General features: G+C 45.5%; 1 protein-coding gene across 2 annotated transcripts; it reads right to left on the bottom strand.

The window, feature by feature from the left end:
* Nucleotides 1-8,199: 8,199 nt before the first annotated feature.
* Nucleotides 8,200-15,149, bottom strand: LOC309347508 (uncharacterized protein). 2 transcript variants are annotated; one of them, XM_081872157.1, is made up of 6 exons: nucleotides 14,909-15,149; nucleotides 12,920-12,949; nucleotides 10,795-10,827; nucleotides 8,943-9,104; nucleotides 8,720-8,839; nucleotides 8,200-8,616 (listed from the first exon to the last, which is right to left on the bottom strand). In XM_081872157.1, the coding sequence occupies exons 2-6, from the start codon at nucleotides 12,930-12,932 to the stop codon at nucleotides 8,483-8,485; spliced, it is 462 nt and encodes a 153-aa protein (XP_081728283.1). In that variant the 5' UTR covers nucleotides 12,933-12,949; nucleotides 14,909-15,149; the 3' UTR covers nucleotides 8,200-8,482. The 2 variants fall into 2 exon arrangements, with proteins under 2 accessions (XP_081728283.1, XP_081728282.1); XM_081872156.1 differs by having other exon boundaries at nucleotides 14,943-15,149.
* Between the last annotated feature and the right edge of the window lie 645 nt (nucleotides 15,150-15,794).

The raw sequence follows: 15,794 nt of genomic DNA, 5'->3' as shown, positions 1-15,794 counted from the left end.
CTGTATTTGCACTTGGTTGGATATCTTGGGCTTCGCAAAGAACCTGAGTCCTTCCCACTGGTCACAACTTGTCTCCAAGGAACAGATTTGTTGCAAGGGGTCATAAAAAGAGACCTGCTGGGTTGGGCCAAAGGCCTATCATAGTCCAGCACTTTGTTCTCACAGTGGCTAACCAAGAGTCCTATGGGAAGCTCACAAGCAGGACCAGAGTGCAGTGGGGCCCTCCTCACCTGGGGGTCCCTCCAAATGATATTCAGAGGAATACTGCTTCTGATAGGGGAGGGAGAACCTAGCCATAGTGGTTCATAGCCTTATCTACCATGAATTTGCCTTTTAAAGCCATTCAAGTTGGGGGTCGTCCCTACATATTTTGGGAGCAAATTCCCTAGTTTAAAAACTGCAGTTTGTGAAGAATAACTTCCTTTTCCCTGTCTCGAATCTTCCAGCATCAACTGGAGCTTTTTAAAACATTCATCTTCATGGGAGCATCCTGAGTTCCTATATACCTCTATCCCTATTTGTATTTTTGGACCCTGCATTTGCTTGGGCCATAATTTATCTTTTCCTCTTCTCTCATTCGGAGTCTCCTATGTGGCGTTGTGGTTGCGTCAACAGTGCACTGTGGAGTACCCTACCCCCCCCCACCAGGATGCCTTTCGCAGTCAACTTGTGGGGATATAAGTGGGCAACCCAAAACAGGCAATAGTTTTTGCCTTCTGTTCACCACACCTATCCCAAGGTTGCCCAGCTTGCAAAAAAGAATTGACCAATTAAATAAATAATAAATATTTTGTTATTTTTACCCCGCCCATGTGCTACTTTCTATATCTAAAAGCAAGCAGCCTCTCTGAAACCTTTGCTGAAATCGTCTTGTTGGGCCTCAGAGGGTGGGATTCTGGTCTGACCCCCAACTCCTGTCCCATGAAGACTCCCTCTTGTAGAACAAGCCCATCACAAGCTCCTCCTGCTGCCAGTATCCATGCCAGTTCAGCCTCCCCACATTATCTTCCTTAGAAAATGTGGGGCATGCTCAGTTTCCTACCCACTCTTGGAGAACAGTGTGCAGGCCTTCGTTCCTTCTCGTGCCAGTATGGATGATGGCTTCCAATCCTAGGGGAAGAAGTGTAGCAGGGATTGTGTGCCACTGAGTGATGGTGTGCCTGCCCCTAGATTTGGGCCGCTGCAGCTGATTGATCCTTGTGCTGTTCCAGCCCCTGACCCAACTAGTTCTGCTTGCCAGCTAAGGGGAGTGGGCTCCTTTCACGCTTGTCCCTCTACTCCATTTTCCTCCCCCTACCCCTTTTTGTTCTCCAGGAGTTGGTGTCAGAATGGCAATAGCACCCTTCCTTCCCTGGTACAAATCTGCACCAGCTATGTTTACTTCCAGCCATAAATAAATGATACCATGGATGACACAGCTGATAATGCCAAGGTTGCAGGTTTGATCCCCGTATGGGACAGCTGCACATTCCTGCATTGCAGGGAGTTGGACTAGATGATCCTCAGGGTCCCAACTCTACAATTCTATGATTCTGTGTCATCCTAATGTCCATATGGCGCTCACCCTTTTGCTTCCCGGTTCCTTCGCTGCTTATAGTTCACTTTCCCTTTCATAGGCTCTTAAGTCTTTCTGAAGAAGAGGAACAGCAAAGGCTCCAGGGCTTGATAGCTTTCTGGCAATTCTAACAGACCTGTGCCGGAGGAATTGGTGCCAAATGATTGTTAGCTTCTTCTTGTTGCTGGGGAAATCCTTCAGAACTGGTTAGAGCTAAGGTAGCAAACCTGTGGCCCTTCAGTTCTGGGACTCCCCAGACAGCCCATGCCTCACAGCAGGCATGGCCAGACTTGGCCCTCCAGCTGTTTTGGGAATACAGCTCCCATCATCCCTGGCTAGGAGGACCAGTGGTCAGGGATGATGGGAATTGTAGTCCCAAAACAGCTCAAGGGCCAAGTTTGGCCATGCTTGCCTTAGAGGTACATGTGGTGTTCAATATGCCAGCCACATGTGTTGATACCCATGCTGGCTTGCGCACACTATGTGGAGCTGTTCTGGAAGCTTCAGCTGGTATGAGATGCAGCTGCAGGCTGGGGCAACATGCACATGTTACACTAATCCAAGGAGTTGCACTGACTGCAAACAAGCTGCTGGGCCAGGCTTTCAAGGATTTTGGTAATTACTTCTACTGCCCTAAGCAACTTGGTACCAGGATACCTGAGGCTCTTCCTGTTGGGCTGCAGCCTATGGAGCTACAGTTTGCAGCCACTGGAGGGAGTGTCTTTTCAGTGGTGGCACCCACACTACTAAACCACCTGCCTTCTGAGAGTGCAAAATATGCCTAAACCTCATTACATTGCACATCTTAAAACCACGTCGTGCCCCCAGGATTCTGGTGCTGTTTGGTCTCAGAATAAAGCTACCCTAGATTTTCAGTTGTGTTTCCTTCCCACATTTTAATGTTTTGATATGTATTTTAATATTGTTGTACACCACCTTGAGATGATGTGGGAGGTGGTATAGAAATGTTTTAAATAAAGTATTAGTTATAAAATCTGTTCTTTTTTGGAATTGCTGTGGATGGGCAAGGGGAGTGGAATGGAGGGCATATCAGGATCTTAATGAAGAGCACAAGCTTAACATGAGCCAACTGTGTGATGCAGCAGGAAAAAAAGCTAATGTAATTCAAGGCTGCATCAACAGAAGTTGTCCAGATCAAGGAATAGAGTGCCGCTCTATTCTGCCTTGGTCAGACCCCACCTGGAATACTGTGTCCAGTTTTAGGCGCCACAGTTTAAGGAGGATATTGACAAGCTGAAACATGTGCAGAGATTATCAAGAGTCTGGAAACCAAGCCTTATGAGGAACAGTTTTAAAAAATGTTTTCAAGGTCAGCTCCCCTGCACCTTTAACAACAGCCTGAAAAGCAGAATGTAACAGAGATTTTCCCATCTCTGTGTATATCCTTATGTCTGGAAAAGCTACACCTGCTAGGTTTTTTTGCAGGAGCAGGGCAGTAAAAATGTTGGTGGCTCAATTCCTACATTGCTGCTTTTGCAGGGAACAAGAGAATTAAGATCCATGCCAGTTCAATCTACTTTCTGGCCCCATCGCAGGTACTTTGTTGAAATACAGTCACACCCTGTGGGTGTGCAGTTACATGACTGGGAGCCAACCTGCTTCAGAGAACAGGATATGGAGACACCAAAGTCACACAGTTCCTGGTCAGAGATAAAAGGGGAAGAAGCATGATAGACTGGAACTCGCCTGGGCAGGCCAGACACCTGCAAGTGGAAATAAAGCCTTAGGAAGAACAGCTGAGGGAGTTGGGTAAGTTTAGCCTGGAGAAGAGAAGGCCGAGAAGTGATATGATAGCCATCTTCAAATATCTAAAGGGCTGTCACATGGAAGATGGAGCAGTGCTTGTTTTCTGCTGCTCCAGGGGGTAGGAGCTGAACCAACGGATTCAAATTACAAGTAAGAAGATTCCAAGTAAACATCCGGAAGAACTTTCTGACAGAGCTGTTTGACAGTGGAAGGGACTCCCTCGGAGATGACGGACTCTCCTTCACTGAAGGCATTTTAAACATCGATTGAATGGCTATCACTGCTGCTGCAAGCAATAGCCACGCTGTAGCGTTCCTCTGTGCAAGGCACAATCTGTGGGAGATTAGCAGCCAAACCCAACAAGTGCATGTTCTGGCTAGTTAGCGTGAGAAGGGGTAAGTCCACAGAGTTGTATTGCCGATAGCCAGATACTCAGCCCATAGAAATGCAATTCACAGAGAGGGCTCTGTGTGATGTCATTTCCCCTCCTCTCCTGGGGAGGAAGCAGCATATAGTACTTCCTGTTCTCTCTGCTCCTTTGACCAGTGTTAGATGCAGGCATGCCTCTGCTTGCCCCAACTTTAGGCCCAGGCCTGAAGCTGGTTATATTGTAAATAAAAGTATTTTGCCTGCATAGTTGTTACTGCTACTGTTGCTGTGAACCAATCCATGATTATAAAGTAAGTAAATATATTTTTAAACTTACTTCCCAAATTACTCCCTGATTCTTAATTAAACAGGGTAAAAAGGGGAAAGCCAGCTTACTTCAGAGTTGGACTTGCTCCAAATAAGGTTTTACAGCTTAATTCCCTATGCTTTTAGTTTTGATGCCAAGGATGGGATTTGGAAACTCTGTTCAACCCACATGCATGGGTGTCTGGAGGGATACATTGCAATCAATATATCCTCTCCAGCCCATTGAAAGCCATTCCACAGAATCAGAGTCCACCCCCTGCAGAGAGGGGTGCCCGCTGTGCTTGGCTGAGGCATGGGGTGGGCTTGTTGTTGTTTAGTCGTTTAGTCGTGTCCGACTCTTCGTGACCCCATGGACCAGAGCATGCCAGGCACTCCTGTCTTCCACTGCCTCCCGCAGTTTGGTCAAACTTATGCTGGTAGCTTCGAGAACACTATCCAGTCATCTCGTCCTCTGTCGTCCCCTTCTCCTTGTGCCCTCCATCTTTCCCAACATCAGGGTCTTTTCCAGAGAGTCTTCTCTTCTCATGAGGTGGCTAAAGTATTGGAGCCTCAACTTCACGATCTGTCCTTCCACTGAGCTCTCAGGGCTGATTTCCTTAAGAATGGAGAGGTTTGATCTTCTTGCAGTCCATGGGACTCTCAAGAGTCTCCTCCAGCACCATAATTCAAAAGCATCAATTCTTCGGCGATCAGCCTTTTTTATGGTCCAGCTCTCACTTCCATACATCACTACTGGGAAAACTATAGCTTTAACTATACAGACCTTTGTTGGCAAGGTGATCTCTATGCCTTTTAAGATGCTGTCTAGGTTTGTCATCGCTTTTCTCCCAAGAAGCAGGCGTCTTTTAATTTTGTGGCTGCTGTCACCATCTGCAGTGACGATGGAGCCCAAGAAAGTGAAATCTCTCACTGCCTCCATTTCTTCCCCTTCTATTTGCCAGGAGGCGATGGGCCCAGTGGACATGATCTTCGTTTTTTTGATGTTGAGCTTCAGACCACATTTTGCGCTCTCCTCTTTCACTCTCATTAAAAGGTTCTTTAATTCCTCCTCACTTTCTGCCATCAAGGTTGTGTCATCTGCATATCTGAGGTTGTTGATATTTCTTCTGGCAATCTTAATTCCGGCTAGGGATTCATCCAGCCCAGACTTTCACATGATGAATTCTGCATATAAGTTAAATAAGCAGGGAGACAATATACAGCCTTGTCGTACTCCTTTCCCAATTTTGAACCAATCAGTTGTTCCATATCCAGTTCTAACTGAAGCTACTTGTCCCACATAGAGATTTCTCAGGAGACAGATGAGATGATCAGGCACTCCCATTTCTTCAAGAACTTGCTATAGTTTGCTGTGGTCAACACAGTCAAAGGCTTTTGCATAGTCAATGAAGCAGAAGTAGATGTCTTTCTGGAACTCTCTAGCTTTCTCCATAATCCAGCACATGTTTGCAATTTGGTCTCTGGTTCCTCTGCTTCTTCTAAATCCAGCTTGCACTTCTGGGAGTTCTCGGTCCACATACTGCTTGAGCCTTCCTTGTAGTATTTTAAGCATAACCTTGCTAGCGTGCGAAATGAGTGCAATTGTGCGGTAGTTGGAGCATTCTTTGGCACTGCCCTTCTTTGGTATTGGGATGTAGACTGATCTTCTCCAATCCCCTGGCCACTGCTGAGTTTTCCAAACTTGCTGGCATATTGATTGTAGCACCTTAACAGCATCATCTTTTAAAATTTTAAATAGTTCAGCTGGAATACCTTCACTTCCACTGGCCTTGTTATTAGTAGTGCTTTCTAAGGCCCATTTGATTTCACTCTCCAAGATGTCTGGCTCAAGGTCAGCAACCACACTACCTGGGGTGTACGAGACATCCATATCTTTCTGGTATAATTCCTCTGTGTATTCTTGCCACCTCTTCTTGATGTCTTCTGCTTCTGTTAGGTCTTTTCCACTTTTGTCTTTTATTATAGTAATCTTTGTATGAAATGTTCCTTTCATATCTCCAATTTTCTTTAACATATCTTTGGTTCTTCCCATTCTGTTGTTTTCCTCTATTTCTTTGCATTGCTCGTTTAAGAAGGCCTTCTTGTCTCTCCTTGCTATTTTTTGGAAATCTGCATTCAATTTCCTGTATCTTTCACTATCTCCCTCGCATTTTGCTTGCCTTCTCTCCCCCTCCATTTGTAAGGCCTCGTTGGACAGCCACTTTGCTTTCTTGCATTTCCTTTTCATTGGGATGGTTTTCATTGCTGCCTCCTGTATAATGTTGTGAGCCTCTATCCATAGCTCTTCAGGCACTCTGTCCACCAAATCTTAATCCTTAAACCTGTTCCTCACTTCCACTGTGTATTCATAAGGGATTTGATTTAGATTGTATCTTACTGGCCCAGTGGTTTTTCCTACTTTCTTCAGTTTAAGCTTGAATTTTGCTATAAGAAGCTGATGATCTGAGCCACAGTCAGCTCCAGGTCTTGTTTTTGCTGACTGTATAGAGCTTCTCCATCTTTGACTGCGGAGAATATAATCAATCTGATTTTGATGCTGCCCATCTGGTGATGTCCATGTGTAGAGTCGTCTCTTGTGTTGTTGGAAAAGAGTGTTTGTGATGACCAGCTTGTTCTCTTGGCAGAACTCTATTAGCCTTTGCCCTGCTTCGTTTTGAACTCCAAGGCCAAACTTGCCAGTTCTTTTTATCTCTTGATTCCCTACTTTAGCATTCCAATCCCCTATAATGAGAAGAATATCCTTCTTTGGTGTCATTTCTAGAAGGTCTTGTAAGTCTTCATAGAACTGGTCAATTTCAATTTCAGAAGTTAAAAAAGTGGATTCGTTGCACTAGGGCAGGGACGTCCAACTCCCAAGAGACTGCGATCTACTTACAGAATAAAAAACTGGCAGTGATCTACCCCTTTTCGAGGGGTTCAGGTCAAAGTTGTTGAGCTTTGTTTTAGGGAGGAAAGCCAAACTCGTTGACTTTAGCGGGGAAAGGAAAAAGTCACTTACCAAAAGAACGCTCAGGATCATGGCAAAAACTGTCTTCCTTACTAGCGATTGTGCACAAATGGAGGATGGGGCAAGGGGGCAGGACCAGATGCTCTTTTGCCCCCGCAAAGGAAAAAGAGCCCAATTTGACATCCCTGCACGAGGGGAAGTGTTGTTTAATCCACTGAAATACATAGACCTTACGCTCCACTTTGTGCTGGAATCACACATAAAATACTGACCATCTGGAAGAACCCTAGATCTCCTGTTTGTCAGTCCCAGTGGCGTTCCAATTCTGCCAGGTGTTTCCATTTAAGATGGTTGCTTTTAAGTAGCACATACCCCAAGTTCAAAAGTTCTCCAAATACAGTGGTACCTTGGGTTACATACACTTCAGGTTACAGACTCCGCTAACCCAGAAATAGTACCTCGTGTTAAGAACTTTGCTTCAGGATGAGAACAGAAATTGTCCAGTGGTGGCGCAGCAGCAGCGGGAGGCCCCATTAGCTAAAGTGATGCTTCAGGTTAAGAACACTTTCAGGTTAAGAACGGATCTCCAGAACGAATTAAGTTCTTAACCTGAGGTACCACTGTAGTTTGTGGTGCGTGCTGAAGGACCACCCTTGAATGCTGGCAATATAAGTTTTGTGAAGTTTAACAGGCAGGCCTGTCCCATGTTTGTTCCCAGTATAGTCTGCTCAATGTTCCAAATAACTATTGTGATTAATAGTCATCAACAGCCCTTGGGGTCATAGAAGCAGAGAGTTGGAAGGGACCCTGAGGATCATCTAGTCCAACCCTTGCAATGCAGGAATATGCAACTGTCCCATATCTGCCATCCATCAATTGGTCTAATCCCCAATTATTATTTTTTAATGTCCCCTCAAAGCTATTGCCTATCACAACTTTTCAAAGGAGTGTTTTCCTCTATTGGTTCTGAATCTACTGCCAGTTAATTGCACTAGGTGAATCCGAGCTCTACTACTGGGGGCCTCAGTACATGTCTGGACTCCAATCAGAATGGGATTCTCAACTAAGCAGCTCATAATTGTGCAAAGAGGGGAAATGGAGTTTCCCCCAGTGCAGCAGAAAACACTGAAGTCAAAAACCTGCTAAGGAAAACATGGATCTTTTCCTCATGGGACAGCCAGTATTTTACATGTGCGTTGTACGATACCACCAATCAGCTTTCTTGCTAACACTCTTGTTGTTTTATAATTCTCAAAGCTTTATTTGTTGTTGCATATCTCAGCCAGTAGGAATAACATAGCATTGATTAAAATCACATTTTGCTTAAGGTCATTTATGCTGTTGACGGCAAAGCATAATCTTCCAAGTAGATATGGCCTCTGCATATGTGTGTCTTCTTCTTAACGGAAGATGGCAGCCAGCAGCAGTGGCGTAGCGTGGGGGTGCAGGGGGGGCCGGCCGCACCGGGCACAACCTCTGAGGGGGGGCGCACTAATCTACTGGAAGAGACTTGAGTGCTAAAATCCACGGGTTAGGGGGCGCAAGTTACTTGCCTTGCCCCAGGTGCTGACAACCCACGTTACGCCACTGGCCAGCAGTGCTCCACCAGCTGTCACTGCAGCTGTGGTAGCAGCGGACAGCCCAGCAGCACCTAGAAGATGATCAAGGCACACCATTATTGTAATGAAGATCTCAAGGTGGGGAGACTGGCTCTGCCAATCATGTGGTTCTTGTCCTGAGAGCAGCAGACATACCGACTGGCTGAAGCACAGCAACAGCGCTCCCAGCTGCTACTCCACCCTTGGTAACGGCAGCCAGCAGTGCTCCACCAGCTGTCACTGCAGCTGTGGTAGCAGCGGACAGCCCAGCAGCACCTAGAAGATGATCAAGGCACACCATTATTGTAATGAAGATCTCAAGGTGGGGAGACTGGCTCTGCCAATCATGTGGTTCTTGTCCTGAGAGCAGCAGACATACCGACTGACTGAAGTGCGGCAACTGCGCTCCCAGCTGCTACTCCTCCACCATTGGCGATGGCTGCTGTCGACATCATTTTTGCAGCCAGAGAGCCAGCTGCAATTCCAGCTCCAGTGAAGCCTGCTGCTCCCAGTGCTGCTGGGACACCAATCTTGGCCACTGCTGCAAGAACACAGAATTAGGAATATGTTACATGATAGAAGCCTTAAATCTAAATTGGCTAGACCACAGTGCTTAACCGTCTTGGCTGTGGGTCCTAGGAGACCTTGCAGGCCTTTTCCCACCTGGCCTGGGATGGTGGGGCCCTGACTGACAGACTCTAATTTCAAAAGCTAAGGCTCTTGGGCTTGGATATTTAGGGCAGTGGTTTCCAATTGGGGTGTGTGTGGTCTGTTGCACCCCCTGAGAGAACTTGCTTATCTTGCTAATTGGGGAGTGAAAGCCATCTGTGGATCATTGAGCCTCCACGCACTATCAGGGAAAGTTGCTGGATGGCAAGAGATTGGGGAAAAACCTCTGACATCATTTTATGGCTCTTGCAATTGGTACAAGGAGAGAGTGAGAATGCAAATTGCTTGCTCCATGGGGCGAATTCATGGAGCCCTGCTAGGACGAAAGGTGAAGTAGCTCCTGGTTGGTTATCATCTAAAACAGGCTTCCTCAAACTTGGCCCTCCAGATGTTTTGAGACTATAATTCCCATAATCCCTGACCACTGGTCCTGCTACCTAGGGATCATGGGAACTGTAGGCAAAAAACATGGAGGGCTGAGTTTGAGAAAGCCTGATCTAAAATAATTAAACTAGGAGTGCCTAATTCAGACGACTTGGCATGTAAAGCTCTCCACCTATCATTGTTGTCATCATCAATCCATCTTTTACCCCAAGGTCCCAAAGCAGCTTACAACAATTAAAACACAATATTTAAAGGCATTAGAAAACAACTTAATGTCATATGAATAAGGTGGATTCTAAAAATATGCCCAATCAAGCAAATGCATATTTTTGCATCCAGACCTCATTGATTTTGGGAGGGGGGCGGGCAACCAGGTGCCTAGATACTTGGGCTTGGGGAGAATTTGGTTCAAGTCCCTTTTTCGCTTTAAAAAATCAGAGTAGCCCTAGACCAGTCACTGTTTCTGAGACCAGTGGAGTGAGGGGGGAACAAACCTTTTCACCAGCACTAGGTACCTCCGTTGCTAGCAGCACCTGCTCACAACAACTTGCCCTAACTTCAGCTGCATTTCTGACAGTCAAGGCAGTTTGCTTCTCTCCTCCACCCACCCACCCACCCACCCCTGCCATCCTTCCTGCTTTGGCTATCCCTGCTACCAGTGCTTTTTTTCTTGAAAAAAAGGTGGGGGAACTGGCTACGATATATAGATACAGTGGTACCTCGGGTTACATACGCTTCAGGTTACAGACGCCGCTAATCCAGAAATAGTACCTCAGGTTAAAAACTTTGCTTCAGGTTGAGAACAGAAATCGTGCTCCGGCAGTGTGGCAGCAGCAGGAGGCCCCATTGCTAAAGTGTTGCTTCAGGTTAAGAACAGTTTTAGGTTAAGAACAGACTTCCGGAACGAATTAAGTACTTAACCTGAGGTACCACTGTATTTGCTTAATGCAGAAAGGGCATCCAAATTTTGTTTAATTTAATGCTGTTGGCTATCCCTTCAGTTATTCTGTTTTGATATGCCAGGTGTTCTGTCAAAGCCATTTCACAGATCTCATCAAGCCAGACTTTCATTGTGAACTCCACCATTTCCAATCACTTGCAAGCTTCATTCATGCTGCTGCAAGCAAAATAATCACCCAAACTTGCCCAACTGGAAATCCATATTGCTAAAAACTTACCCAAGCCGGCTGCAGCTCCCAAAACTGCAGTCACTGAAAGAGAGACTTGTTTTAATAAGATATAATGGATCTCAAGTACATATACAGTCATACCTCGGGTTACGAACGCTGCGGGTTGTGCGTTTTCGGGTTGCAGACCGCGCAGAACACGGAAGTACCGGAACGGGTTACTTCCAGGTTTCAGCGCTCGCTCATGCGCAGAAGCACAAAATGATGTCACATGCGTGCGCAGAAGCGCCGGATTGCATCGTGAGCAGACACGGCGCTTCAGGCTATGAACACTGCGGGTTGCGACCATGCCTCCCACATGGATCACGTTTGCAACCAGAGGTATGACTGTAAAATGCAAAAAAGCATCAGGTGAGCTACAACTGTGATGGGCATATTGGCCAGTTTCAGTTCTTTTCTGTTCCTCATGTTTTTCAATCTCAGGTTCAGTTCACATTTCCATATCACCTTGATTTAAAAGCAAATGCAAACAAATTCTCATGAAAATTTATCAACATTTCAATTCTGATTTCTCCTAATATATACATTTGTATGCAATATTCCCTAGTGCACACATTTTTTTTTGCAAAGCAATTTCTCTAAAACAATACATTTTTTAAAATGTTATTTTTACTCATCTACACATTTTTAAGGACAGTGTGTGCCTTTTTGTACACATTGCTTGGCTGAAGAACTGCACTGCAAAATTCAGAGAAGTGCACATCTCAAAGGGTTGTTGTTTTGGTTCTTGTACTGCTTCTGAAAGTGCAAATTAGGGAGGTTCACCTTTCAATTTGAAAGGAAATGAGTTTCTCCCCCATCCCTACCTGTGGCAGAGGGAAGGGGAAGCTATCAATTGGCACTGTGCCCAAAAATGAACTGCTATCCAGTGCAAATATTTCAATACTGGGCAAGATATATTTCAAACTGGCATTTTCCAACATAATGGCACAGTTGCATTTCTTAACCAGCTTCAGTTTCTGTGCTGTCTTCAAAAGCTGCCCAAGATGTGGCCTGTTACATTAATCTAAGATGTTACAAGAGCATGTAACTGCCCATGCAGAACTAGAAGAAAAGTATTTCAGATTTGTTCAATTCTTTCATCTAGTCTTGGTCACTATGTATATAGTTGTACAAGATTTTGAAATACAGTGGTACCTCGGGTTACATACGCTTCAGGTTACAGACTTCGCTAACCCAGAAATAGTACCTCAGGTTAAGAACTTTGCTTCAGGATGAGAACAGAAATTGTGCTCCGGCGGCACGGCAGCAGCAGGAGGCCCCATTAGCTAAAGTGGTGCTTCAGGTTAAGAACAGTTTCAGGTTAAGAACGGACCTCCAGAATGAATTAAGTACTTAACCCGAGATACCACTGTACTTGCATTCCTACCCACAAGAGACCTCCAGTTTCAGGAACAGGGAAGTTCTAATTGAAGCGTGGGGCAACACACACATTTAACCAAGTATTGCCTACTAGTGTGCATGAATATTAAGACAGATTTTGGAAACATAAAATTAAAAGCACTCCTATGCGGATGAAGGCACATGAATACATGCACAGAAACAGTGATCTGTGTACTGGGATGCGGGTGATGCTGTGTTCTAAACCACTGAGACTCTTGGGCTTGCCGGCAGTTCAAATCCCCGCGATGGGGTGAGCTTCCATTGCTCTGTCCCAGTGTCTGCCAATCTAGCAGAAAGCATGTTAGTGCAAGTAGATAAATAGATACCACTGCGGCGGGAAGGTAAATGGCGTTTCCATGCACTCTTGCTTCCGTCACAGTGTTTGTTGCACCAGAAGTGGTTTAGTCATGCTGGCCACATGATCCAGAAAGCTGTCTGTGGAGAAACGTCGGCTACCTCGGCCCGAAAGCGAGATAAGTGCTGCAACCCCATAGTCACCTTTGACTGGACTTAAACGTCCAGGGGTCCTTTACCTTTTCCCCTTACCTGTGTACACATTAATGCCATAGTGTCAACAGAACCTAACGGTGAAGCATGCTTCCAATTTTAATCTGCACTGAGTGGGGGTGGAGGTGAGGAGAGTTTGTGTCGCTGACTGAGAGTTTGAGACAACTTCTTTGGACTATACGGTTACAGTTACCCAATCCCCAAGAAAGTAAGCAGGCTCTCTTACCTGGGTCAACCATGCTGGCTTCCTAAAGACCTGTATAGAGATGCCAGAAACTCTTGTTAGGATAATGCAGTGTACAATTGTGTGTTAAAATATGGAACTCAATCCCACAGGAGGCAGTGACGACCACCAATTTTGGGTGGCTTTAAAAGAGTGTTAACGGAAAAATCCGAGGGCTCCCTTGGACAAAAACAAAGACACCAACCAGGATAACTTGGAGCAAAACAGCAGCCTGTAGGCTTGGCCTTTATTGAACTGTTGCAACAGGCTGCTCCCCTCACTTGCAGGAGAGAGGAAGGACACAGAAAAAATGGTGTGCAAGGTCTTACAAGGACTTTTGAAATTCCCATCCTTCAGATCAAGCCCACCCCCAGAAACATCATGCATACATCACAGAAAGGAGGGGTTGAGGGAGGAGTTGTGGTGGTAACCTGAGTGTCCTGTCTCCTGGGTGGTTCCCCCTTTCCCCCTCCCCATGAGTACTTTCCAGGTGACAGAGGGGAGTTTGCAGTTTCCTGCCCCCAGAGGGAAGAGCTGATTATTGTCCTTTGTTCCAGTCTGTGCTGAATCCACTCCCATATGCAAGTTCTTTGTGATCTTGATGGTCTTCTGTCTAGGACCATCAGGGTTGGCATAGCATCTGGGCAGGGCTCCTGTGGATGTGCTGGGATGGTGAAGGGATTATGGCTGCCCTGTATCAAACCTTCCCCATTTTGTAGTCCTTCCTTCATGGAGTAAAATAAAAGTGGAACAGTGCAAATCCAATGTATGGTTGATTTTCTATGAATTTATATAGAAAGTGTAGCGTATGTAGTGTGTGAGTGTGAGTGTGTATGAAGTTTGTACAAACTGAATGATTGGGGGGGGGGGTGGGTTCCCTGCTACAAGAGGACTGGACAAATTCATGGAGGACATGGCTATCAGTGATTACAAGCCACGATGGCTGTGCTCTGCCTCCAGTTCAGAGGCCGCAGTGCTTCTGAATACCAGTTGCTGGAAACCACTGGAGTTGTGATTGAGGGTTTTCCAGATGCATCTGAATGGCCGTTGTGAAAACAGGATTCTAGACTAGATGGACCATTGGCTTGATCCAGCAAGATCTTATGTTCTTAACTAACAACCACTCAGACTCCCACTGCGTCCAGAACCCACTCGCACATTATGCCACTACACTGTTAAAATGATTTGCTTAAAACAATTCCCAAGGTGGGAAACTGCTGTGTTAACTCTGTTTCACAGCAAAAGCAACCAAGTCTCATGGTAACATAAAGACTAGCAAATTATATTCAGCATAAGCTTCCATGAGTTAAAAAAGGACTCTGGTTCATGGGTGTAGTGGGGGGAGCAGCTCCCCCCCCCCAATCAAGTAAAACAATATACTGTAAATACTTAACTAACTGACCAATCACGTCGGTTCTGCCCCTCTAACAAAAGTCCTGACCCCTCCAACCAAATCCTGCCCCCCCCCCCACAAAGATCTTGGCTACGCCCATGTGCTGGTTGACAGTATTATACCAATTATATGAGGAGTCGGCTTGTTTCAATCTATCCTATATATGTTGCATTAAGCTAACAAATTGCTAACGATATGAGCAATTGTATTAGGTTACCTCTCACCAGATTTTCTTTTCTTAAACGAAGGTATTGTTGCTTTTAAAAAGGCATTCAGTATTTGTGTTGAAAGCAACCTATTAACAATACTTTAACAGTTAGATCTTTCATTTTAAAAACATCCTTAATGTTGTCTAACAGCAAAACCAAGGCGGCAAGGGAAGCTCACACCCTGCTTTTTCTTTGATTTTTTAAGATACTTTGCCAAAAACACTACGTATCTTTACCTCCCCACCAAATAAGCTTAAAAGCTATGCAATTCTTGGATCTGAGAAGTGATACTTGGTCTTGCGTATTAAGAAATATTTCTCGAAATAGAAACATGTCAATATTCAGCTGCTGGGGAAGAAACTGACGGAGTCACCAACTTCCCTTGCTTACCCTTTGGGTAACCCTGCGAGAAGTTCCTGCGCACCCACTCCGCTTCTTGTGTATCTGCAGCCACTGCAGCCCCTCTTGTTTATATCCTCCTCTGTAGTGGGGAGAGGCTAGTGACTGACAGCATGCTCCACCAATGTAAGCAGAATCTGGACTCTAGTTCCATGCTGCAGCCCTGCTCCAGTTATTAAGTAACATCCAGGGACCATTCCACAAACCTTTAGGTTTCTATTTCCCAGCCCTCTGAGGAGAAGGAGGGAAACGAAAGTGATACACAAATATTTGTGACCCCCTGGACCAGAGCACGCCAGGCACTCCTGTCTTCCACTGCCTCCCGCACTTTGGTCAAACTCAAGTTGGTAGCTTCCAGAACACTGTCCAACCATCTCGTCCTCTGTCGTCCCCTTCTCCTTGTGCCCTCCATCTTTCCCAACATCAGGGTCTTTTCCAGGGAGTCTTCTCTTCTCATGAGGTGGCCAAAGTATTGGAGCCTCAGCTTCACAATCTGTCTTTCCTGTGAGCACTCAGGGCTGATTTCCTTAAGAATGGAGAGGTTTGCTCTTCTTGCAGTCCATGGGACTCTCAAGTGTCTCCTCCAGCACCATAATTCAAAAGCATCAATTATTCAGCGATCAGCCTTCTTTATGGTCTAGCTCTCACTTCCATACACCACTACTGGGAAAACCATAGCTTTAACTATATGGACCTTTGTTGGCAAGGTGAATTCTCAGCTTTTTAAGGGGTAGGCTTACATTCTTTAAATATATTGTCATCTGATTCTTTTACCCTGATGATAATATGTTAAAAGCATTAAACCTGAGAACCACATTCCCTTGTGGGCAACCTCGCTGGGGGTGAAACATCCCATTTGTGGGCAAGTCAAGGGCAA

This window comes from Podarcis erhardii, assembly GCF_964252035.2.
Source record: "Podarcis erhardii genome assembly, chromosome: 7".
Classification (NCBI taxonomy): Eukaryota; Metazoa; Chordata; class Lepidosauria; order Squamata; family Lacertidae; genus Podarcis; species Podarcis erhardii.
Note: the sequence above shows the minus strand (reverse complement) of the source record. Positions and strands in the feature narration are given on the sequence as shown.

What these genes read in the sequence shown, in the direction of transcription:
- LOC309347508 (XM_081872157.1), bottom strand. An exon ending in TGCCGCACTTCAGTCAGTCG is followed by an intron (nt 8,840 to 8,942) that starts GTATGTCTGCTG and finishes ATCATCTTCTAG; the next exon opens with GTGCTGCTGGGCTGTCCGCT. An exon ending in TGCTGTGCTTCAGCCAGTCG is followed by an intron (nt 8,617 to 8,719) that starts GTATGTCTGCTG and finishes ATCATCTTCTAG; the next exon opens with GTGCTGCTGGGCTGTCCGCT.